Here is a 26,997-nt window from a genome sequence, read left to right on the forward strand (position 1 = left end):
GAACTAAACATGGCGGTCTATAGTGATGGGACACTCGGTTGATATTTGTCGAGGACATCGTTAAACTAACAAGTGAGCGTCCTGTTATATTACATATTAAATTGATATCAAAAATGTTTTTTTTTATATTATATATAAGATCATTTTTGCCTATTTTGTCTCTATGTATTATAGTACATAGAGACAAAATAGGCAAATATGTTTTTTTTTTCATATAGGAGCCTCCTTAATTTTAATAAAACTATTTAATTTATTTTAAGTTTATTAATTAATTATTATTTAAGTTGCCATTATTGATATCGGGCAAAAATTACCAAAAAATCGGACAAATACTAGTTGTACTCGCGCACGAAGTGATTACAGTTTATTTTAATTTTACTATCAATTATTATTATTATTAAAGTATGTATACAACTGAGTATTTTGTGAACATTTCATCATCATCATCATGTCAATGGTGTGAGTATACTGAGTGTCATGTTCTAAAATCTGACAGAATTTTTTTTTTCTTCTTATAATGGCACTTCGGCTATAACCATCGCCAGTGTCGTATTATTATGGCGGGAAAACAATATTCTTTAATATAATTTTTTCTATATTATCGTCAGGTCAGTCAGGTCTAAAGTCTAGTCAAAGTCTAAGTATATAGTCAATACAGTCAGGAAGTCAAGTCGGTCGATTCAGTAAAGTGGCAGACGCTTTACTGAAACTTTTCGCACGTGTCTGGTTATTACATCACTTTCCCACACTTGTGCACGATAACGAACACAGATTTTAGAAGTAAGAGATATGTTATAGAGCGTGTGACATGTTGCCAAATCCTGCCCATATGCGCACAAATTGTCAGTCGTATGTCAATCACTCCACGGCTTACACGTTTTCACTACGCCGTAAATTGTGAACAAAATGCTGACTTGTGCTATAATTACCTACAAAAATTGCAGCGATACTGTGAATTTCAAAAATAGCGGGTTCACCTATCACAGCCAACTGTAATTTATACGACTTTTTAATATAAAAATCAATTATTCTTCACGAAAAATGTTCCGTGAACTATCACTAAGGCACTAGTGATATGGTGTGATGCAGATTTTGGTATCGATATTTTTATCGACATTTTTTATGCGGTTGCGTTATTATCTACACTAATATTAAAAAGCTGAAGAGTTTGTTTGTTTGAACGCGCTAATCTTAGGAACTACTAGGCTATTTTTGTGGGCTAATTTGTCTTTGAAATTCCTAATTTAAAGTGCGCCGCGAAGCCTCGCGGAAGGTCTAAATTTATTAAAAATATGCGGAAGTTTTATTTTATAGTCGAAAGAAGTGGTGTTTTAATGCTTACTCATATAATAACTCACAATAATTAGTGCATCTTTGAGGAATGATTTGTATTAACTTCATCGCTTTTAGTCCTATTTACGTTTTCCCAGAGACACAAAATTCAAAGAGGAATGTATGAAAAAAATCGGCCAAGTGCAAAGTTTATTTTAATTTTATTATTAATTGTTAAAGTATAAATACAATGGAGTATTTTGTACTTTTCAAGTGCCTACCTAGTACCTGTTGCCATTATTGATATCGAGCAAAAAATAGCAAAAAAATCACGTTTGTTGTCTGGGAGCCCCCCTTAAATATTTAATTTAATTTGTTTTAGTATCTGTTATTAATTATTATAGCGGTAACAGACATACACAATCTGTGAAAATTTCAGAAGTGTAGCGGTTATTGAGATATACAGCAGAGACAGACAATAAGACATCGAAGTCTTAGGAATAGGGTTCCTTTTTTCCTTCTTAAAGATATTCAAAAAATAATAAGCGGGGGATGTTACTTCATCGCTATAGAAGCCAAAACTGTGGCTAGTTTTTGTATGTCTGTCTATATGTTTTTTCCAACACGAAAACTACTGATCCGGTTTTCGCAGATATATTTGTCTTTTTCCAACTTAAAATCTGGTTATATAATATTTAATGAATGTTTGTTTATCTATTGCCTAGTTACGATTTTGCCAAACAGCTGATTATTTTGCCGAATTGAGTTGCTCCTATAGTAAAAGTTTTTCGTAATCACGGATGATTTCAACCCCTTTCGGCACCTTTAAGTTGTTTTTGTTAGAATGTAATATTAATTATTTATCACTTTCATTCTTTTAATATTATTTAAATACCTACCAAAATACATCCATATCGTCGTCATAATAATTAATCGACACCGAGATAGACCGGACATCACTAGACCGTGTACCATTGACACTATGCTGACAATAATAGTGTCATTGAAGTCGGCGACATAGGTTTCCATATAAACGGCGCTACATAACACTTCTCCTTATTTTCCTGTTCTGAGATAACGAATATCTAATGGTTAATATCCTACCAATATTACACATTAAAACCCAGATAACACAATTTTACTAAAATAATATAAAAACACAACATCACTCTTTCACATTCTCCGCAAAAACCCCCGACAGAAATAGTTAGAACATGACACTCCATTATGAAGTTGACAGTCAGCTGCCAAACTGCGAAAAAATGAAACGAACACGTTATTAGGGTTCAGTACCCAAAGGGTAAGAACGGGACCCTATTACTAAGACTTTGCTATCTGCCTACCTAGCATACGCCAACGAGATATCTCACTCTCGAGATGATTAAATTTTGACATTATGAGGCCCACTTGCGCCAGACTGGGCTAACACGCTTAACTCTGAGTTAAATTATACTTCGAATTTAAATTGACATCATATCTTGCACCACCAAGAGTTAGGAGTTAACCTCGAGTTATTTTTTTTAATTTTTAACCCACCGATGTCGGAGGGTTAAATCAACTAACTCTGGGTTAGTAATATCAAGACTGAGATTTTTTGGTTATGTCTTATGTACTTTGTTGTTTTCAGTAATAGGTACCGGTTTTATTTTGTGTTTGACCATGATAAATGATCAGTGGTTGTTATCTGATGATGATGAAGAAATTATCGAGTACATTTCGAATTGTAGAACGGACCGATCTGTTTAGGGTCCCGTATTTACTCACAAAGAGACAAAGATTTCCATCGAAGATTTCGCCTAGAAAAAGAAACTATTCTCTTTTTTTATTAAATAAAATTGAAAATAATTGCAATATACAAATGAGCATAAAAAGTAATTCCCTACCAAAGTTTAATAATAATATCATTGGATTAGTGCGTCTTTAGTGAACTCCTTTATTATTGGACACAAGTGTTTCTTTCCAATTTTTATCATTTTCCGCTTAATTTATTTGCACAAAATATCACAACACGCACGCACAATACGACATAGAACCACGTGTCATTTCAAATCTGACATAAGGAGATAGCCTTATTTAAAGTACTGTGGAGCGAGAGAGAGCAGTACACTTAAATTATTCAGCATTCGCTCTATCATATTTGGCTGGATGTAAAAAGAATGAATGAACCTGACATAAGCCCGGGTTAGTCGACTCTGGGATAAATTCTTCTGGTGCAATATGTAAGTTAAAATTAAAAACGTTAACACTGAGTTATTAAGCCCCGGGTTATTTATTTATCTCATAATGTCAAAATCTCGACCAAACTCTATAAAAATGTGTTATTTCGATGATAGATCTACGCGAGAAAAAATGTTTGTCATGCTAGGGTGAATAGAGATGAAGAGACAAACCATCAAACACCGAGAAAACATGTAGAGTGAGATATCTCGTTGGCGTATGCTAGGTAGGCTGGTCGCCTGTCTGTCTCCAAGCTTTATCTTAAGAACCGCTTTAGCTAGACTTCTGAAATTTTCACAGATTGTGTATATCTGTTGCCGCTATAACGAAAAATACTAAAAACAAAATAAAATTAATATTAAAGAGGGGCTCTCGTACAACAAACGTTTTTGGCCTTTTTTGCTCAATATTAATAATGGCCACAGGTAGGCACTTGAAATTTTCACAAATTTTCCTTACTTATATGTGTAATTTAATAATTAGTAATAACTAGCTGTTGCCCGTGACTTCGTCCGCGTGGACTTCAGTTTAAAGCGCGCGATGTTAACAAAATTGGTGTCAAAAGCTTTTATAAAAAAACCAACTGCAGCTGTGCAGTGTGCACATAATATTTCAATTTTTTAATTAAATTTTATATTTTATGCCAAATTTTTAAGCTTATCAACTTTACCCATAAGCATAGATAGGTTTAAGGTTACGTCACTGCATAGATAGAGTACTGATTTATATATTAAATAACGTAAATAAGAAAAAACAATCGAAAATCGGATGTAAGATAATACCACCTCTTATAGAAATAATTTTGGGCAAGCGTTAGCGCGATGTAGGAGACGCACGGCGCCATCTATTATGAATTTTTGAAACCAACTTAATTTAAACAAATTTACGCATTTTTACCCCCTTACAACGCTTTTTTCCAGTAAAAAAGTAGCCTATGTCCTTTCTCAGGCTTTAGACTATCTGTATACAAAATTTCATTACAATCGGTTCGGTAGTTTTAGCGTGAAAGCGAGACAGACAGACAGACAGAGATACTTTCGCATTTATAATATTAGTATGGATTTTTGAATAAAATAAACATTTGGCTCCCATACAAAAAAACACAATTTTGACTCTATAACGGTACAGAACCCTTCGTGCGCGAGTCCGACTTATATTTGGCCGATTATTTTGATAATTTTATTAAAGTTTGTCGAAAAAGTACAATTATACATTAAAATCATGAAAAACTATCACTAACGTTTGTCACTAATGTTTGTCGCATTTAATACACAAATTACACTTTCTAATTATTACACTTGTCTTTTAATATATATAACCAAATAAATAAATGGTTATAGTCGTGAAGCAAAAAAAATATGTTGTAAAAGTCAACAACTAGATTTTTGTAGTAAAAGCCATGCGATCTCTGAAACTATTGAATATAGAATATTTTGAGTTTCTATTTAGTAAACTACCCGAAAATCTAAGCTTAATAAGCTATAGTGGTTTATTATTACTTCAAAGAATAAAAAAATATGAAAGTTGAAACAAAATTACGATTTTTGTTTTTTGGCCGTACTGTAAAATGCCTATTTGGCTTTTACGACGTTTCTACCCAGAGGGGTCGATGTGTTTGACTGTTCTCCTTTACAAAGTCAATGTCCTTCTACCAGCAGTGCTCCCGTCAATGTCACCTACGTTCAAATAAAGCAATAGTTGGCAATAGCCGTGTTCGTTTCTTTTTTATTATTAATTTATTGGTGTTCATCGATAGCTGTTGCTGCTGGTGTACCTACAATCTACATGTAGACGTAGAAAATTCATTGTCTAAACCAATGATATTCTACTTATACAGATATGTTATGTCCATACTATTTTCCGGCTTAAATCTCTTCCGAACAATTTTCAAATTCAAAATTGCAGACATTGACAAATTTGACAGATAAGTGAAACAAAAGATACGAAAAACCATTTACATAAAAGAGACAGTTCTATTTTTAAACGTCGAATCGTATCGCTGTCTCTTTCTTCGCCTGAGCTATGACGAAAATTCGATTTTTCGAGATTGTTCGAAAAAATAATTGAAAATGTAAAAAATCGAGGTATTTATTGCAATCAAGACATTTGGTAAGAGATTACGGCACGTTCGTGATTGCGCTCGATGCAGACTAAACAACAGACGGCCCAATTGGGCCGTATGTGAAGCTTCACAACGCGCGCGGTGGTAACATAATATCTGGTTTGAGTATTTCATCAGTGGTCCAAACTATAACTCTCCTTGGTACCTATAGAGCGCAATATGTTACCCGAAATCGGAACTGAGTAAGAATAACTGCATTTCCATATCCTCTTTAGGCCGAATCTAATCAACAGTGCTCCAAGGCTTTAAATGAATGTGGCGAGAAAAGGAACTAACGCTTCTATCATACAAAAACGTCATTTTTGACATGTGTTTGACAGTTCTCTTTCTCACCATGTAACTCCCTTACTAAATTTACATGTGATAGACTTTCTCTTTTTGTAAGCCAGTTTCTTACCCAACGTAATGTAACGTTTCTTCTTACCTTACGTAATATAATATTATTCCTAAATAACACAAAGCTTCTTCCGTCGACGACATCGTAACCCTGTACTCGTGTGTCACCGACGGCGAGCCGAGAAGGTACGTCTAGACCTGCACAAATTTAGCACCCCATCAAAGGATTTTTGAAATCAAAATGACCTTAATCGATAGGTCTACGTTAGGTCCGTATAGGTCCACCATAATTTTCGTTAGGTCCCCTATAGTTTTTTAATAAATATTTTTTTAAATTTTGCAAAAAAAATAATGGTATCTTAGCACCTCATCTCAACCGAAACTCCACCGAAAATATAAAAATTAATGAGTTTTGGTATAGATGAGATGCTAAGATGCAATTTTTTTTGCAAAATTAAAAAAATATTAATTAAAAAACTATATAATAGGCGACCTAACAAAAAATATTGTAGACCTATACAGACCTAACGATATAGAAGGCAAAAATAAAAAAAAGAATCAGTTTCGGCTTAGATGAGATAATAAGATACAATTTTTTTTTACAAAATTTTAAAAATTATTCTTTAAAAAAACTATAGGCGACCTAACAAAAATTATTGTGGACCTATACAGACCTAACGATAAAGAATGCAAAAATATAAAAATTAATCAGTTTCGGTTTAGATGAGATGCTAAGATGCAATTATTTTTTTTTATAAAATTTAAAAAAATATTTATTAAAAAACTATAGGGGACCTAACAAAAATTATTGTGGACCTATACAGACCTTTTTTTTTTTTTTTTTTTTTTTTTTTTTTTTTTTTTTTTTTTTTTTTTTGAGACGGGGAATGGCTGTTACGCATGCCGGAGGGTTTGGAGACAACTCCTCCGGGTATGTAGGACTCGCTGCGGCCGTAAAGATGGTGAATTGACCGCAGCCCTACCCACTAAAACCCGTCTATACTCTTCCACTTTTCGCACGCAGGGTTGCGAGAACGCGCGAGCTTTCTTTCCGCAGTTCTGCGTGCGTGTGCCTGCTTATCACCAGCAGGCCCTCCTCGAGCCCATACAGGCTCCGTGGCCGAACAGAGGCCCTTCCACTTTGGTGTCGCGATGCGCGAAGAGTACGCAGCGCATCGCGACCCTCTCGGGGACTCGGTGCAATGGGCGACGGCATCCCCATACCGCCGCCCCGAGCTCCCTGGCTAAGGTGGGACGCTTTGGTCATTCAGATTGACCCGTCTTCGCCTTGGCCTACTTCTGCGACGAGGGTCGAGCGCCTCCCTCTCCCTTATGCGCTCGGCCTCCTCTTTTGCGGAGATGACGTCGTGAGCGAAATCCTCCACCGCTTTCCACTCTTGTTCGCTACTCAGCATTGCACGAAATAGTGCCGGCAGCGAAAGGTCCGGTCCGATAGTAGCACTGAGTGCCGCACGTTGTACTATCCAGGAGGGACACGCCGTGACGGTATGTTCGGTCGTGTCCCTGTCACAGTCACAGTGGTGACATCGCGTGGTTTCTTCTCGACTTACGATCTCGCACAGGTACCGACCGAAGCAGCCATGCCCGGTCAGCACCTGTGTGAGTCGGAAGGAGAGCGCGCCGGTCTTCCTTGTCAACCACTGTTTCAGCACTGGTCGAATGGCCTGCACCAGATTTACGCTGACTTGAGGCTCTTGCAGCCTTTCCTCCCACAGCTCGATGGTCCGTTCTCTGGCTTGGTCCCTCCACCGACGTACGGCATCCGGTAGGGGGTTGCTGCCCCCCGCGCGAGTCGCTGCGCCACGCCAGTAGACGTCGGCGAGGGCTCTAGCTTCAAGGTCCCATGGGACACTACCGGCGAGCAGGCACGCAGCATCTTTTGAGATGGTGCGATACCCACGAACTACTCGCGTCGCCATGGTCCTTTGTACTCTCCCGAGGACAAGCCGATTTGAAGGCGACAGATCTTTGGCCCATATCGGCGCCCCATACATTATCATGGAGCGAATGACTCCCATATATAGTCGTCGGCACGTTAAGCTCGGCCCTCCGAGGTTGGGCAGGAGGGATGCCAGGGCCCCCGCTGACCTACTGACCCTCTCGGATAAGCGACGGAAATGGTCCTTAAAAGTCCATCGGCCGTCGAGGACCAGGCCAAGATATGTCATTGATGACTTCACCTCAATATTAATGCCGCTTACTGTTACAGCTAGGCCCGGCGGAGGCGATTTCCTTGGCCCGTGAAATAACAAGGCTTCGGACTTGTTGAGAGCCACCGTCAGGCCCAGCGACTGTATTCGCCGGACAATCTGAGCGACCGTCGCCGTCGCCAGAATCTTGGCCTCTCGTATCGTCTTGCCGCGACAAACGGCAAGTGTGTCGTCTGCGTAGGCTATTTCCTCAGCTCCAGAAAGCATCCTGCAACGCAGAACGTAGTCAAAGCCTATGTTCCACAGGGTCGGACCGAGTGCAGAACCCTGTGGAACTCCGCAATCGACCTCGTACTCCTCCCAGCCGTCCTCTGTGGGGTACTGCACCGATCGTTCCGATAAGTAATTGCGGATGAGCTTCCGCATATACCTCGGAACGCGGTGGTACTTCAGGGCCTCTTCAATGGTTGCCCAGGGTAGGGAGTTGAAAGCGTTGCTAATGTCTAGGGACACAGCTAGAACCACCCCGCCCCGGGCGACTTCCTCCTCCGTGATGGCCTTCAGCCGGGCCACCGCGTCTATTGTCGATCGGCAAGATCGGAAACCGTGTTGAGCCTCACTAAGGTTCGGGCCGACGTTCTCGAGATGTTGGTTGAGACGCGCCACGATTATTCTTTCCAAGATCTTGCCGATTTCGTCTATCAGGACGATAGGGCGGTAGGCCGACGGCTGGTCTTCGGGCTTTCCATTCTTCCTCAACAGAACTAGCTTGCCGGTTTTCCAGCGCCTCGGCACTTGTCCCTGGACCACGCAACTGGTCAATACCGAGAGTACGTGGGACTCCAGCTGTTCCATCGAAAGCTCCCAGACTTTTCCGGGGACTCCGTCAAGACCGGGGGCTTTGTTCTTGCCCATTTTATGGATCGCAGCTGCCAGCTCTGCTGCTGTCACCGGGGGCACTTCTACTTCCTCTTCGGGTTCCGTAGTGGGTGATGCCATAGGGGGCGGGGACCACTCGGCCCTAGATGGAAACAGGGCCGAGATTATGGTGCTGCGGAACTCCGGTTGTAGGGTCTGTGTGAGCGGTGGGGCAGCAGGTCGGAGCTTCTGCCTCACCAACTTGTAAGGCTTGCCCCAAGGATCCTGCTCCAACGACTCAAGCCACTCATCCCAGGCCTCTTTCTTTGCTGCACGTATGGCATCGCGTAGGTTGTGGCGCGCCGTACGGTATGCGTCATAAATGACCGCCTCCTCTTCCTCAGTCCGGTTGCGTCTTCTACGGTATCTCGTGTATCGGCGCCGAGCAGCCACGCACACTTGTCTGAGACGCTTGAGATCCAGGGACCACCAATATGTCTGGCCACGAGGCTTGACAGGACCTAATCGGGGCATTGATGCATCGCAAATATTATGCGCCGCGTCATTTAGCCAATCGGCCAATTCCTCAACTCCTCCTTCGGGAGGGAGGGGGTTCCATGCTGCGACTATCGCTGCTTCCTTGAGCATTTCTCGGTCGAGCCTCCTCAAGGACCACCTTGGACCACCGTGAGAAGGAGTTCGGCGACCCAGCTCTGACGTGCAAGCAGAAACGTCAAAGCGTATATATCGGTGGTCCGATAGGGTCTCTTTGTCGCTCAGTACTCTCCAATTGGTGATCCGGCGAGCGACAGTTGGGCTGGACAACGTCAGGTCTACTATCGACTCGCCCTGCCACCGAACGCAGGTGCTAGTGGTACCGCGATTTGCCAACACAAAGCCTTTGGACGCCAGCCAGTTAGCGACGACTCGGCCTCTGGCATCCGTCGCCGGGGAACCCCATAGCGTCGACTTCGCATTGAAGTCCCCGGCGATGATCACCGGACCGGATGTCCCTTCGACGAACGTGGTCAGTCTCAACAGGAACGACTCAAAATCGGCAAGGGCCCTGTTGGGGGAGAAATATACCCCCACCACAGTGAGTGCCCTTAGTTTGGCAGACACGAACCCATTGCCTCTTGTTATGCCACGGGAGGTCGGTGGCGCAACCTTGGGACCAAAAACGAGCGCGACCCGTGAGTCCGCATCCCCCAGCCAGTCGTCTCTGTTTAGGACGCGGTACGGTTCAGCGGCGACGGCGACATCGATCTTCGACTCAAGTATCTCCTGAATCCACAAGTCCTGTGCCCGGGCACAGTGATTCAGGTTTCCCTGCAGGAACCTGAGGTTGTCCGTTATTGGGCTTCCATAGGTACCTCTCTGGCGCCGGAGGCCGCCTTAGATGTTTTGGCGTTCCTCCTGGTCGCTTGGCTCTTCTTGGGGCCGTTCCTCTTCTTGGTCTCGGGTTCACTACAGGGTTTGCCCTTTGTCCCCACAACGTGGTCCGCTGGTTTGCCGTGGCCGTCGCACAACGCACAGTGGGGTGCATTACTGCACTGCGCATTCATGTGGCCAATTCGGCCGCAGCGGAAGCATAACACGCTGCGGTCGTCACCTTTGGGGCAAGTGGCCCGTGTGTGTCCAATCTCGTGGCAGAAGTAGCACCTCATAGGTCGTGAGGACAAGAGCGTCACACGCACTGAGGTCCACCCGATGTACATCTTGGTGTTCGGTGTCGTCACCTGCTTCGCCGCCTCGATCGGGCACTTGACCCAGGTAGTGCCGCGGCCGCTTCTATCAATTCGGATCTCGCCGACCCTGACGTCATCCGTTGCGCATCCTCCAGATCTCGCGATGGCGGCGGCAATCTCCTGCGCAGAGGCAGAATCATCGAGGCCAACTATGCGTAGCTCGGCGCACTTTTGTGGCCGAGAAACACGAACGACGTCCTCCCCGATGATCTCCTTCAATTTTCCTGCAAGGGCATCGGCCTTTTCTTTACAGGCTGGACCAGAAACTTCGTACATACGGGCCCCGGTCACGGCCCGCTTAAATCTCACTGGTGGAATGTCCAGTGCCGTCAGGTCCAGCTCTTGTTTGGCCTTTTCGAGGATGTCCCCATAGGAGACACCTCGTTCCGCCGCGTCCGGTAGCAGCGTTAGGACTACGGCTGCTGTTTTAGGAACGCGTAGCTTATTTCCGCTCTTCTTTTTCTTCTTTTTAGGCGGCGCTTTTCGCTCAGCTTTCTTGTCCGCCTTTCCTTTCTTTACCACCTGCGCCCACTCTGAGGTGGTGGCGGGCTGCGACACCGCTGCTGTTGTTGCCGTGTCGTGCCTCGAGGCTGCCGCTTCGATGGCAGCGGCAGACTTCTTTTTCTTCTTCGCCTTCTTCGGCGCCGGGCCGGGGTTCGTCGGAGGCATCAGAGTCGAGACCGATGGCTCCGGCGGCGGCGTCCTCTTTTCTTTTTGTGAGGGGCCTGCAGGTGTTGTAGCAGGGGCCTCACGCTCCTTTCTCTTATCAGCGGCGAGTGGGGGGCGCAGGCGAGGCTCCGGCAGTAGCCGGGCTTCCAACCCCTCCAGTCGTGCATTAAGCCTTGCGCTTGATAAAGAGACTGCCTCTTGAACCGCCCTCTTTAACATCTCTTCGATGTCTGGGGGGGCTGCAGGGGCAGCCTGAGGTCTCATATTCTGGAGCTCGCGTTTTACAGTCGCAAGCTCGGTCTTCATCTCTGAAAGTTCCCTGGAGAGGCGCGTGTTTGCCGCCTCCAGAGCTCTTGTTTCCTCCGACGTTGAGTGTCTTAGGAGTGCCGCGCAGGACTCTTGGATGTCGGACACCGCCATCTTCAGAGTCTTAATCCCACTCAAGTTTTTAGAGGTCTTGGCCACTTTGGTGATGACTTCCAGGCTCTGTGTTATTTTGGAGCCCAGTTTAGCCCTCGTGACCGCATCCTCCTCTGCCATTGTCGTATCCGATAAGATGGAGGACTCAGACAAACGGAACGAGCGCGTTTGTTGAGTCCTTACAGTCTCTTTAGGAACGGCGCCTTTGGCCTCCACCTTCACTATCTCCCGCTCAAGGGTGATCTGATCCTGTCGGGCTTTGGCCAAACCTACGTAATGGCCGGTGGTTGGGGGCCTGCCCCTACCACGCTTACTTCCGCGCTTTGCGCTCTTCGAGGAGGTCGTGCCCTTTCTGCTCTCAGAGTCGGACTCATCCACATTACTGCCGCGCCTTTTGCGGAAATGCCTTTTTGTCCGCTCTTTGTCCTCGTCGTGACTTCGAGAGACGGCGGTCTCGTTTCCACTCTCGAAGTCATCCGAAGTTCTTCCTCCAAGATTGAAGAACTTACTTTGTAGCGGCGCGGGCGTTGCTGCCCGAGAGCCGTCTGTCAAATCTATTCTCTCGAGCTGCACCACCGGTGTTTGCAGTGCGTGAAGAGAATCTTCATTCCATGTCGCCGTTCGCTCCGCTACCGGTGCGGTAAGGGGCACCGGCTCCGGAGTAACGCGCGACGTCGTCAAAGCAATCAAGTCGTTTTGCAAATCCTTTTCCGTAATCAAGCCAAAGTCGTCGTTTATCCTCTCCTTTCTCCTCTCCTCCTCCTCCACAGCAATAGGTGCTCCCCCCGTATACGTGGAGCGACCCCCGGCCGAAGCCGGAGTGTGGGATTCCCCCTTTCGGAGACCCACCCGGGGAATATTTTTCTCCGTATTGCCTTCCATATTAGATCAGTTAAGGGGTGATTCTGCCCCACATCCTCATTGCGTGGTCACCCACCCGCCATGCACCCCGTCACCGGACGTCACCAGTTTAGGGTTGGGGGCCCACAGGCCCATCCGTCTCACAAACACTCACTGATTTGCACACACAAACACACACTATTGTATAGAAGAGTTAACTTAACAAGGAAAGATAGAGAAGAAAGGTGGGGAAAAGATAGAATAACGAATAATAAAATGACAAAAGAAGTGTAAACTACCAAAAAGAGTGAAAGATAGAGACAGACCGGCGATCAGCCACCCTGGGTACCTCGCTCCGTGTAAGGGGCGGAGTGGCGTATCCAGGGGCCCAGGGACACCAACTAGGAGGAACCGGTATCGCCCCCGGACCTATACAGACCTAACGATAAAGAATATAATACTTTAAGTTCGTACGTCTGTCAGGTACTTTACGTTGCTATTAAATATTCTTCCACAGACCCAGCTTTTCGCATCAACAGTGATTAATGAACCCTTAATTACAAAACAAGACACAGGTCATGTTTTGTAATAGTCTGTCTGTAATGTCGCTTTCTGTTTCCTTATTCATTGAGGAGAATGTAGAACAAACGGGGGAAATTATTTGAAAGGGCTTATATCATGCGAACTACTAGACCAATTTTTATTTTATTTGGCACAGATAAGAAGTAGACCAAGTAAAGGATCATAGCCTATCAATTTTAATCACTTTTTTAAGTGGCTATATATTTTAAACCCGTGCGACGCCGGGACGGGTCGCTAGTTTCTAAGAATTCGTTGAAAGTATTTTCATCCATTCTAAAATAATTGAGAAAATCATCAGAGTCCAATATTTAATTAAAATAAAATGGCTCAACGTTTTTCTTTCTTTTAACCACCGTTTCATCCATACTGTCGTATGTAAAACGTAGTTCAATACTAGCTATGAGAACAATAAAGGCCATGGTTTACATGGTTAAATAGCCGAAGCCATAATAAGAAAAAAAAAAAAAGAAGAAGAATAAGTTACTACGATATATGATCATTCGGCTTTTCACGAAAATGTTGTAATTTATTGTTGTTTATTTTGCTAAAAATTAAATTATGATTTCATTTTCATAAGTTTGTAAGATGTTTTCATAGTACACACGTGTATGTTTAAAATGGCGATTAACGTCAGAAGAATATTTTTTAAGTATGCAAAATGTCTAGCGATCTCAGTGTTAACTGCATTTTTTGCTCAATTATTTATATCCATAAGCCTTTTCCCCTCTATCAACGACAACTTACTTAAGAAGATTGAACATCCTTCAAGTGTTAAGCATGGGGGTGGAGAATCTGCCAGAAAACTTCTCCCAAGCATGGAAGATGATGAAGATTTTTCCTCTAGAGTGCACGTCCAAAATAGACCTGTAGTACAACTAAGAGTTGAAGAATTAGACTTTATACCGCCTTGTGAAATCAAAAGCCGAGAAGCAGTATCAGCTATTCACAGAGCTAAAACTCAAAATTGCAAGCAACAGATAGTAAATAAAACGTGTATGATACAAAATGGAAACTTTTACCAAGCTAAGTTGCCAAACCTTTGTAAGTCAAAAGATAAAGTATATGGGCGAAATTTGGGTTGTTATGCTGACGAAAAGAAGCTAAGACTATTGTCCAGTTTTTATGGCAATTATGTAAATACAAATACACCTGAATTATGTCTTGATATTTGTGTCCAAGGGGGATTCCCATTCGCTGGAGTGCAATATGCGTAAGTTTCAGAGGAATTCAATTGATACACTGTACATATAGTATTATTCATCAATCATTACTCTAAACTTTTGTTTAGACCAATGTACTCATCACTAATTACTAATTATGTAGACTTTTAAAACCTCTTCTGATATCATTTTGCAGTTTGGCCCTTATAATCATCAATATATAATTTGTTGTAGCTTATACATAATATTATATCAATATTACAGATCTGAATGTTTCTGTGGAGAAAACCCTCCACCAGCAGCTTCTAAACTAACAGATGGATTGTGTGATATGAAATGCCCTGGAGATTTGACAAAGATGTGTGGAGGTTATTTCACCATGAATATTTTTGAAACAGGACTAGAGAGTAAGTCAATTAACATTGAATAAATTTTAAAAAAGTTTCTATTAACATTTATTTTCATTAGATTAGATCTATACAGGGTGCAATTTAACCTTCCTGCCTAATTTGGATATATTGATCCTTGTTAAAAATAAAAATACACATATTTCTTCTTTTATAATCACTCAGTACTAAAATTTTGAGAAATAGCCTCTGAAAGGTATCCTACCAAACCCCACAAAATATGCACACATGGGCGGCCCGGCGCGCCTCGCCCTTCCATTGACATTCTTGTTATTATCATAAGTTGCGAATTTTCTCTTCGTACTTTGACGGGTTTAGGACCAACGAATACTATACTCACAAGGAGCTTAGGACCGTCAAAATGTAAAGGACCTAGACAGGTATGTTTAGATTAAAATTAATTGATACACATCAAAATAATGGGAAATTACAACTTTTTAATTACAAACAATAAGCACTTTAGAAATTTATAATAAATCTAAACCACATCCTTTGCATTTAGGCGTATTTAAAATTTTCAATCAACTTATGTACACAGTACAACTACTGTAATTAAAAATCAAAACCACCCACCTCTAAATCCTATTTACTTCCATCTTGCCTACACTTAACATAGTTCAAACTGCAATCCGTTTTGCTCTAAGCAGAGTCTAGCGCGTTTTGCACATTGTCTTTAAGACTTTAAAAGTTTGTTAAGCACAACATTTAACCTCGTCAGATTCAGGGTATAGCTGCTGCATTCGAGAATCATCAATCAGCTGTTATGAAGACGAGGAAGGCTTTCTTGCTCGTGCAGTCTCTGGGTTCCGCGTAAACTTTCGCCACTCAAATTGTAGCACCTCCATATTTCATAACACTCGATCGTGGCTACATTGTCACAGATACTAAATAAAGCGCGGGGGCCCGGGGGCCGCGACAAACAAAATAATTACGTGTTAGCTATACAACAATGCACGTGGCACTAAACGGCCCCCGGCGCACACTGGTCCCAAAGTAAAATAAATGGGACATTAAGAATTTTTGGATCGAAGCTCAACAGATCAGGCTGATATTTTTTTTGTAGACAGCTGATGCAATTACAAGTCACTTTTATAGATGTCGTTTTTTTCAAATATGCCATATCTACAGAGATAAAAAATAATTAATTATTTTTTGTATGGACGAAATCATAATTTTGTCATTTTATTCCAAGATTCAAACGTATTCAAAATAAATCATAGCACAGGTTATAGAGGGACTCTTGTCGTACATTTTTGTCATAGACACTCAACTGCGATTTTTGCGCCTTTTAGAGCTACAGGCACTTTTTTTTTTGGTCAGCGGATGAAGCTGATTTTTTTTGTAGCATCTGATGCAACTTTTATAGATGTTGATTTTTTCAAATATGCCTTATCTACAGAGAAAAAAAATATGAATTATTTTTGTATAGACAAAATCATAATTTTGTCATTTTCTTCCAAGATTCAAACGTATTCAAAATAAATCATAGCACAGGTTATAGTTAAGAGTCCCTTCTTGTCGTACATTTTTGTCATAGACACTCAACTGCGATTTTTGCGCCTTTTAGAGCTACAGGCACTGTATTTATTTTTTTGGTCAGCGGATTAAGCTGATTTTTTTTTGTAGCATCTGATGCAATTACAGGCAACTTTTATAGATGTTGTTATTATTCAAATATGCCTTATCTACAGAGAAAAAAAAAGAATTATTTTTTGTATAGATAAAATCATAATTTTGTCATTTTCTTCCAAGATTCAAACGTGTTCAACATAAATCATAGCGTAGCTTATAGAGGGACTCTTATCGTATTTTTTTGTTATAGACACTCAACTGCGATTTTTGCACCTTTTAGAGCTACAGGCACTTTTTTTTTGGTCAGCGGACTTACTTACAAAAATCACAACATTTAACCTCGTCTGATTCAGGGTACAGCTGCTGCATTCGAGAATCATCAATCAGCTGTTATGAAGACGAGAAAGGCTTTCTTGCTCGTGCAGTCTCTGGGTTCCGCGTAAACTTTCGCCACTCAAAATGTAGCACCTCCATATTTCATAACACTCGATCGTGGGTACTTTGTCACAGATACTAAATAAAGCGCGGGGGCCCGGGGGCCGCGACAAACAAAATAATTACGTGTTAGCTATACAACAATGCGCGGGGTACTAAACGGCCCCCGGCGCACACTGGTCCCAAAGTAAAATAAATGGGACATTAAGAATTTTTGGATCGAAGCTCAACGGATCAGGCTGATATTTTTTTTGTAGACAGCTGATGCAATTACAAGTCACTTTTATAGATGTCGTTTTTTTCAAATATGCCATATCTACAGAGAAAAAAATATGAATTATTTTTGTATAGACAAAATCATAATTTTGTCATTTTCTTCTAAGATTCAAACGTATTCAAAATAAATCATAGCACAGGTTATAGAGGGACTCTTGTCGTACATTTTTGTCATAGACACTCAACTGTGATTTTTGCGCCTTTTAGAGCTACAGGCACTTTATTTTATTTTTTTTGGTCAGCGGATGAAGCTGATTCTTTTCTGTAGCATCTGATGCAATTACAAGCAACTTTTATAGATATTGTTATTATTCAAATATGCCTTATCTACAGAGAAAAAAAAAAAGAATTATTTTTTGTATAGATAAAATCATAATTTTGTCATTTTCTTCCAAGATTCAAATGTGTTCAACATAAATCATAGCGCAGCTTATACAGGGACTCTTGTCGTACATTTTTGTTATAGACACTCAACTGCGATTTTTGCGCCTTTTAGAGCTACAGGCACTTTTTTTTTTTGGTCAGCGAACTTACTTACAAAAATCGCAGTTGAGTGTCTATAACAAAAATGTACGACAAGAGTCCCTCTATAAGCTGTGCTTGATTTATTTTGAACTAGCTGTTGCCCGCGACTTCGTCCGCGTGGACTTCAGTTTATAGCGCGCGATGTCAACAAAATTGGTGTCAAAAGCTTTTATAAAAAAACCCTGGTACCCCTTAAATCAATACAGCTGTGCAGTGTGCAAACAATAAGTACTTCATTTTTGTATGTTAAAAGGATTCCACACCGCCATTTTTTCCATACAAACGTTGTCCCCTGTTTCCTCCCTGGATAATGCTAGTAGAGTTATAATTTTTTTCCTGAATATCTACGGCCACTAATACAATGTCCCTATGTTTTCTTTTTTTTCATAATTTAATTATTAAATAAGATATGAACGTTCAAAAACCCAAAAAAATGGCCAGATTTTCCACTGTGTTCAAACGTCCAGAAAACAGATTTGGATAGATTATATAAAAAAAGCAAAACATAGGAACACAGCTCAAGCCTTTTTTTAATCTTTAATGAAAAAAGTACTTAAATCGGTTAAGTTTTGGAGAAGGAATCAGGGGACAACGAATCGTTGATTTTCTGGATTTTCTGCAGTTGTCTCTATCGCGTTCTGCGGTATAAGCTTGAGGTAAGGGAGACAGCTATAGATATTACACGTACTTTTTTTTCATTTCTCTAGCCGCTGTGGTATCCTCTTAAACTTTATATATTATGCCAAATTTTAAAGCTTATTTAGCCCCCCAATTACACAACTTTACCCATAAACTATTTATCATTGATAGGTTTAGCCCCAATTTCACCAACGTCTGTTAGTGTTAACAGCTTGTTAAAATATCCTGTCTTCTCTTTCATTCATATGAAAAACGAAACAGCTAACGTGATACTAATTCGAGCATTAACTTTAACAGTCGTTGGTGAAATTTGGTCTTAAGGTTACGTCACTGCCTGCACAGATAAAGTACTGAGTTATTTAATACCGTAGAATAGATATAACAATCGAAAAAAATCGAGACTTAAATGTAAGATGATACCACCTCTTATAGAAAGACTTTTGAGCAAGCGTCAGCGCCATGTAGAAGACGCACGGCGCCATATGAACGCCATTATGAATTTTTTGAACAAATTTACGACCCTTACAACCCTTTTTTCCAGTAAAAAAGTAGCCTGTGTCCTTTCTCAGGCTTTAGACTATCAGTATACAAAATTTCATTACAATCGGTTCGGTAGTTTTGGCGTTTGGCGTGAAAGCGAGACTGACAGACAGACAGACAGACAGAGATACTTTCGCATTCATAATATTAGTACAGATTATGTGCACACTGCACAGCTGTTTTTGGGTATTTTGATTAATTAAGGGCCGCGCTACACCGGAATGGCAGCGGCGAGGCGAGCACTTTCAGCGCTGCCATTCCGGTGTAGCGCGCTGCGCGGCCCTAAGAGGGGTACCACTTACCAGGGTTTTAAAAAGTTTTTAAATTTGACACAAATTTTGTTGACACCGCGCACTAAAAACTAAAGTCCACGCGGACGAAGTCGCGGGCAACAGCTAGTTATGAATAAAAACAATAATATATAATAAAGTAGGTATGATTAGTTCTGTTATAATAATGAAGTAAAAAATAAAGCGCCATCTGTTTTCATATATTAGAATTAAAATGTAAAAATATTTTCTGGATGGAATATAGGCCAACACAACACACTCGAACTCCTTAGAAATGCAGTAGGAGTTCTATAAGATCAGATAGATTGATTATTATTATAGCAAGTGATAATATTATTAAACATAATATTCTAACGTATTAAAAACTATAAACAAAAACATAATAACTAATAAGTATGATTAGTTCTATGTTACAACGAAGTACAAAAAAAGCGCCATCTGTTGAATCGTATTAGAACTAAAATGTTCATTGCATCGCGTCGATATATTTCTGGATTTTTTATAATATTATACATAAAATATATTTAAGATTTTTGAAATATTATTTTAATACACATCCAAGACCCAGGAACATTGAAAACTTTTTGTTCCGCCTGCGGGACTCGAACCCAGGACCCCCGGGATGAGCGCTGGCCACGCGCAATGCGAAGTAATTTTCATCGATATTTTCATGGAAATAAGATATTTTCCCACATCAAAATGTAGCCTATGTCCTTTCTCAGACTCTAGAATAACTGTGTACAAAATTTCATTGCAATCGGTTCAGTAGTTTTGGCGTGAAAGCGAGACAGACAGACAGACAGACAGACAGACAGACAGACAGAGATACTTTCGCATTTATAATATTAGTATAGATATCTTTGAATCTTGGAATAAAATGACAAAATTATGATTTCGTCCCATTGACTTTTATAAGTGGACGCGGCATAATGGTCTCTACCAAATCAAAATACCGTGGCCGGTCCGTCATTTTATGTTCCGGTTCTCCGAGGTACATAAACTGTCAAAGTGTCGTAATATAGGGATGTCGAAATTGAAAGAAAATATCGATATATCGATACATCGATATTTGAAAAAATATCAATATCGGTCAAATTTTTCGACCAATTTGCTTTTTTTAAAATTAATTTATAGTCCGTCAAAAAAGTGAAGAAATTTAAAAAAATTTGTCCTTGGATCGGTACGTTTATATTTTTACTAAATTTTTTGTTATTTTACAGATGGCTTGATTTCGTATGTGCTAATTTAGTTAATAATTAGACAGTAAATAAGATTTGTGATAGAATAGATCATAGAATATAACATGGCTTGATTTTCGATATTTAATCAACATAGAAATTAGTAGATTTGAAATTTAGTGATGTACTTTTTTATCGAATTTAAAAAATATATTTATTTAAAAGATTTTAACCATAACATCTTACTTATCGATATCCTCGACAAATATCAACCGAGTCCCATCACTATAGGCCGCCATGTTTAGTTCTTGGCAATATGGCGCCGGCCACACTTTTTTGTAGTTATGTCGCTTCCATCTGTTTCCTTATTCATTGTATCGTCCATACAAAAAAATAATTCTTATTTTTTTTTCTCTGTAGACAAGGCATATTTGAAAAAAACAACATATATAAAAGTTACTTGTAATTGCATCAGATGCTACAAAAAAACAGCTTCATCCTCAGACTACTAAGGGGATACTACGTATGCTTCATCCGCTGACCAAAAAAATAAAAATAAAGTGCCTGTAGCTCTGAAAGGCGCAAAAATCGCAGTTGAGTGTATAAAAGTGACTTGTAATTGCATCAGCTGTCTACAAAAAAAATCAGCCTGATCCGTTGACCTTCGATCCAAAAATTCTTAATGTCCCATTTATTTTACTTTGGGACCAGTGTGCGGCGGCCGACGACCGGCCCGCCTCCCGCCTCCCACCCCGCTTTACCCCTAGGCATAACCAGTCTTCCGATGTCAGACTAGCGGTAATCGTAATTATTATGAACTAATGAAGTGGCCATTGTGCACCGAATTTCTTTGGGATAAAATATGTTATTGTAAAAAAATTAACATCCTATTTTTTTTATTTAATTGACTCACCTAATGATACCCAAGCCCCAAAAAAATTTGGCAGGTAGGTTTAATTGCATCCTGTATATTAATACGCAAGCGAAAAACTTTATATCCCTTTTCACGAAAAATGCAGAAACGTAGGTGAATGAAAATTTGCACAGTTATAGTTTACATGGTGAAGGAGTGCATCGAGCTAATATTATTTTGAAATTATGCTTTTATCATACATTTTTTTAACAACATAAACGTTACATATAGATGACAGATTTTTGAGTTACAAACCTATTTATACGACTTATACTCTTTTATTTATGGTCTATGGATTATAGTTTTTTTTATTAAATCTTAGCAAGGTATAAATAGTCAGTACTCAAGATGCATCTCGGTCTCAAGACACGGTTCAGGCTCTGTGATTGGTTGGCTGTCAAAATTTGGACCACTCATAGAGCCGAACCGCGTCTTGAGACCAAGATGCATCTTGAGTACTGACTATTTATATTTTATATCGGCCTTAGATACTATTAGACAATGCTTTCACGGCCAGTCTGAGATCAGCTAAGTCCCAGAGACAAGAGTTGAAAAAAATATGATAAATTATTCAATATTTTTTTTACAAAACATAGGTAGGTACTAGGTAGTAGTCCTAATGTCGTTGGCGATCTCTAGTTATAATAAATGTCTGCTTGATTAAGTTTGTATGACACTGAAAAGATGAAAAATCTTTTAAATATTATACAAGCACCATGGTAGTGTGTTATTTTATTTAGATTCTGAAGCAACAGGCATAAAATTAATTATTGTTTTATTGATTTCAGAATTTACGCCTCAGACCCCAGCTTCAAGCAGTGAAGAGGGAGGTTCAGTAAGAATAGTATTTTTACTTACTTTAAATGGTAGAGCATTACGTCAAGTTCACAGATTAATCAATGCTCTTTATAGATCTAACCACTATTTTTATATACATGTTGATCAAGTAAGTAACAGTCAATTTCTTTCAATTAAAAATATACATCCTACCAATGATATGTTACTGAGTTTATAGCAAAACTATAATCTAAGTTATGAATAAGTTTAAAAATGTATCTAAGTAATATAATTCTGAGTTGAAATTAAATTTATATAAAAAGAATTTGTTAAACAAACAAGTTTTATCTTATCTATGATGTTCATTGTTACAGAGACAAGACTATTTACACCGCAAATTAGCTTTATTAGAAGAAAAATTTGCAAACATAAAATTAGCTAGAAAAAGGTATTCTACAATATGGGGTGGAGCATCACTATTAAAAATGCTTATGGCATCAATGCAAGACATATTGAGTTTGGGCTGGACTTGGGATTATGTTATCAATTTAAGTGAAAGTGATTTTCCAATAAAGTCATTAGAAGAGCTAGAGAAATTTCTTGGTGCTAACAAAAACCTCAATTTTGTCAAGTCCCATGGACGTGAAGTGCAACGGTTTGTAAAGAAGCAAGGCCTGGATAAAACATTTGTTGAATGTGAGACACACATGTGGAGGATTGGTGAAAGAAAGTTACCTCGAGGTATTGTTATAGATGGAGGCAGTGATTGGATTGCACTCTCACCCAAGTTTGTTACTTATGTTTTAAGTAAGAAAGATGAGCTTCTGGCGGGACTTGAAGTAATTTTTGAACACACTCTTTTACCAGCTGAGTCTTTTTTTCATACTGTCTTACGAAACTCTATTTTCTGTAATACTTATGTTGATAATAACCTACATGTAACAAATTGGAAAAGGAAGTTAGGATGCAAGTGCCAGTATAAACATGTCGTCGATTGGTGTGGGTGTTCTCCCAATGATTTCAGAACGGAAGACTGGGCTAGAATACAGAATACACAAAATAGACAATTATTTTTTGCAAGAAAGTTTGAGCCAATAATAAATCAAGAAATTATAACCAGAGTTGAGCAGTATATAGGCTTTCATGACCACTACAAAATTAATAACTTGGAATCTTACTGGCAAAATTTATATGATGTGGAAGATCTCACTGCCAGCACTGACGACGTTATTCTTTCGCACGCGAGAAGCATTGTCCGCCACAATGGCAAGATTCTTGCTAGGGAAGGATGTATTGTGCATTTTAAAGATATCTTAGAAATTAACGTTTATAAGTATGCCGATGTCTACAAGGGAAATCTCATTTTGCATAAGGTCATTGATGACAAAGGTTCTGAATTGTTACTAGAAACATGGTACAAACCTAAATCACACTTGGATTTAAATTTTAACAATCAAAACTCTGGATACATCAAAATATTTAAAGTGAGTTCGGAGTATGATCAAAAGGAAATAACCTTTAGAAATTTGGGTAACATATTAGGCCCACTGACAGAGCCAGTTTTATTTTATCAATTTTCCATGCAAATGGACAAAAGCATAGAAAACTTGACTGTTATTTGGTTGGACCCAGCCGGTCATGTTGCTGATGTGAATAATATATTTAAGGATGAAAATAATTTAACGAATTTCATAAAACCCAACATAAAGCTTCCGTTGTTGCCTGGAGTTTGGAAAGTTGGATTGTTTGACCGGACACATACTGTTGCTTTGACCAAATTTCTTATTACACCATTGGAATTCTTTTCTGGCAAAGAAGTTTCCCACCAAGAAACAAACTTAATTCACAGTGGATCACAAAATTCATATAAAAACATCAACTTTGTCAAACCAGACAACTTTTTACCTAGTCAAGATGAACAAAAAATGTTAGAACAAATATCTAAGTCTAATATCAAGAGATTGAAGGAGGATTTGATTGAGTGGATTGATAATGTTAGTATAGAATTTTATAGTGTTTTGGGTTCTTGTTTTTCTTACACAAGCGACATGTTTCATGATGAAAAGTTGGTATGCGGTGGTCACAAGTTTCATAACTGCAAATTGATTGATTGGAGTTCACTTTCGCCAGATCCTAAGGGTACTGTAGGCAAATTAGATGTAAACACAGGAAGACTTCAGAGAATATGACAAAAAAAATAATATTGTTCTCATTTATAAGTGGTTAATATCAGGTTTACTGTTTACATAATATTATTTCAACTGTGTGATGTAACTTTTTATCTATAAGTACACAATATTATTACCCCTCCAACATGTGTAAATATACAGTACTTGTTTATGGAATCTAAAATAGTTTCAGTGCTAACTAAACTAAAAACCCTATGATTTCCTGTAGATTTATGATTAGGGCCCGGAAAAATATGTATTAAAATTTAAAACATCCAAAATATGTACATATATAACATAAAATATGGACGAAAAAATCGAAAATATGGAAAAAATATGTTATAATATGAAAAAATAAATTACGGAGGACATGGGCGTACCCAGGTTCTGGGCCAGGGGGGGGAGGGCAAATTACCCAGATTCTGGTGCCAGGGGGGGGGGGGGGGAAACTACCCAGGTTCTTGTGCCAAGGGGGGGCAAATCACCCAGGTTCTGGGCCAGGGGGGGGACAAATCAGATTTTTCATAAGCTAGGTGTTTATAAAGAATAAAAAATTAATAATTTTTAGTTGTAAAAGTATTGTATTGCAAACAAATGGCAAAAATTCGTTCTTAATTTTTAATTTTTATAGATAAAAGTACTAGATAATATACTTAGTAGGAACGTCAACATGTTCCAGGCGGGGGCAGCTGCCCCCCCCCCCCCTGCCCCCCCTCGGTACGCCCATGATGGAGAATAATTAAACATTGTTTTAGGCCGGTATAAATAGTCAGTACTAACTACTAACTAAGTCTATTAAGATGCGACCCGGTCTCAAGACGCGGTTCGGCTCTGTGATTGGTCCAAATTTTGACAGCCAACCAATCACAGAGCCTGAACCGTGTCTTGAGACCGAGATACATTTTGAGTACTGACTATTTATACCGGCCCTAGTGTAGGTAAGAAAAGACTAAGACTGGGTTGCACCAGAGGCGTGGGTAATGTTAAAGTTAAATATGGCGTCCAAGCACCCCATATTCTCATACGGCATCTGTCATTTTTTCCAGTTAAGGTTAAAGTTAAAGTTAGTTGGTGCAACCCAGTCTTAGGAGTCACTCGTAGTCGTGAGTCTTCTTCTTCTTTTAAAAATGGCCGCCTCGGTGAGTTGCCAATGTCAGAGTGGCTTAAAGGACTTTGCTCTATGTAGCGAAGGTCTGGTGAAGTAGTGAGTCGTGACTCGTGACAGTTAATATCTACAGTTCGCCAACTGCCAAGGAGCCTATATTTGAACGTGGGTGACATTGACGGGAGCGCTGATGGTAAGCTATGATAGAGGCGTACAGTTCCTTTTCTCGCCACGTTCAATTAATAAAAGCCGCGTTCGTTATAGAGAGTGCTCTTGTGTAATGTGTACTGCGCAGGGCTTCATAACGTTATCGAATACCCGAAAAAATATCGTTACGTACCGGTATTTTCATAATGGTAGCTAGATAGCGGTATTTTTTTTATCGATATCTAGTAACATAACCAAAAAATATCGTTATAAAAATACCGGTAAATATAACGATATTTTCTGGCATCAGGTATGCGGTATGCGTCGTGCACCAAATCTCAGTCGCAGCCCAACTTCCGACTCCTGAGCACCAGTTTTTATATCCGTGGGAGATCCATGCTTCGGCACGAATGGGCCGGCTCGACCGGAGAAATACCACGTTCTCACAGAAAACCGGCGTGAAACAGCGTTTGCGCTGTGTTTCGCCGACTGAGTGAGTTTACCGGAGGCCCAATTCCCTTCCCTTCTCTTCCCTACCCTCCCCTATTACCCTATTCCCTCTTAAAAGGCCGGCAACGTACCTGCAGCTCTTCTGATGCTGCGAGTGTCCATGGGCGACAGAAGTTGCTTTCCATCAGGAAACCCGTTTTCTCGTTCGCCCCCTTATTTTCATTAAAAAAAAACTTTGACTTAACAAGTCAAGATGGTGCTGCAATTTGTTTAGACCCAATTTCACCAACCTCTGTTTGTTAAATCCTAACAAGGCATTACATAATGGACCTTGGAAAATTAAACAGCCTGTTAAAATACTTATGTCCCACAGTAAAAATTTAACAGCGGATTAGTAAATGCAACGTTAAGTGAACAACGAGTGAATAACATTCAATTCGTTCGTTCTTGTTATAAGGCGACGAAATTGCAATGTACAAGTTTAATACGACATGTTGGCTGCAATGTGTCATTTTCACCTTATTCGTTTAATACGTCATCTGGTAGATAATGCGATCAAATTAAAATATCACTGATCGCATACATTTGTTACACTACAATAGTTCTTTTTAATTTACCAGGTTAATAATTATGATCTGTCAAAGCTGAAAACATGAATCATGATACAAACTTTTATTTACTTATTTCGGCTTGGTAATTTTGATACAAGTCAGTGTATTTGCAATGTCAAGGAAAATCCGAGGGCTGAATTTTTGACAAAATGAAAATAAATAATTAAGCATAACATGAAAAATAAGAAATAATATGTAAGGATGTGGCGAAACATGGCGGCAACACTTAAAAGTCAAAACAGATTATTTTATTGATATTGGATATTGTCTTTAAAAAGTTGTTGTTTTGACTATTATAACGGCCTGTTATATATTTAACGGACCTCCCCAGCAGGAATTAAAATTTAACACCGTGTTAGGCGATTTGACACGACATTAGCTTATGGTGGAACGCTCGATAGCTCTAACAGGCCGTTAACTGATTTAACAAGCCGTTATTTATTTAACATTGCTTGATGAAACTGGGTCTTAACATGACATTAGGGCATGGTGGAACGCTCGATAGCTCTAACAGGCCATTAACTGATTTAACAAGCCATTATTTATTTAACATTGCTTGATGAAACTGG

At 39.9% G+C, this 26,997-nt stretch overlaps 2 protein-coding genes across 2 annotated transcripts; one reads left to right on the forward strand and one right to left on the reverse strand.

Moving 5' to 3' along the window:
• Nucleotides 1–6,876: 6,876 nt before the first annotated feature.
• On the reverse strand, nt 6,877–12,695 carry LOC121739522. Its single transcript, XM_042132022.1, has 2 exons — nt 10,350–12,695; nt 6,877–10,260 (listed from the first exon to the last, which is right to left on the reverse strand). Exons 1-2 carry the CDS (start codon nt 12,693–12,695, stop codon nt 7,192–7,194), a joined length of 5,415 nt encoding a protein of 1,804 aa, XP_041987956.1. The 3' UTR covers nt 6,877–7,191.
• Nucleotides 12,696–13,743: 1,048 nt separating this feature from the next.
• LOC121739252 (xylosyltransferase oxt) lies at nt 13,744–24,292 on the forward strand. Its single transcript, XM_042131610.1, has 4 exons — nt 13,744–14,445; nt 14,660–14,802; nt 21,959–22,116; nt 22,322–24,292. Exons 1-4 carry the CDS (start codon nt 13,844–13,846, stop codon nt 24,134–24,136), a joined length of 2,718 nt encoding a protein of 905 aa, XP_041987544.1. The 5' UTR covers nt 13,744–13,843; the 3' UTR covers nt 24,137–24,292.
• The last annotated feature ends 2,705 nt before the right edge of the window (nt 24,293–26,997 follow it).

Source organism: Aricia agestis, chromosome Z (genome assembly GCF_905147365.1).
Source record: "Aricia agestis chromosome Z, ilAriAges1.1, whole genome shotgun sequence".
Lineage (NCBI taxonomy): Eukaryota > Metazoa > Arthropoda > Insecta > Lepidoptera > Lycaenidae > Aricia > Aricia agestis.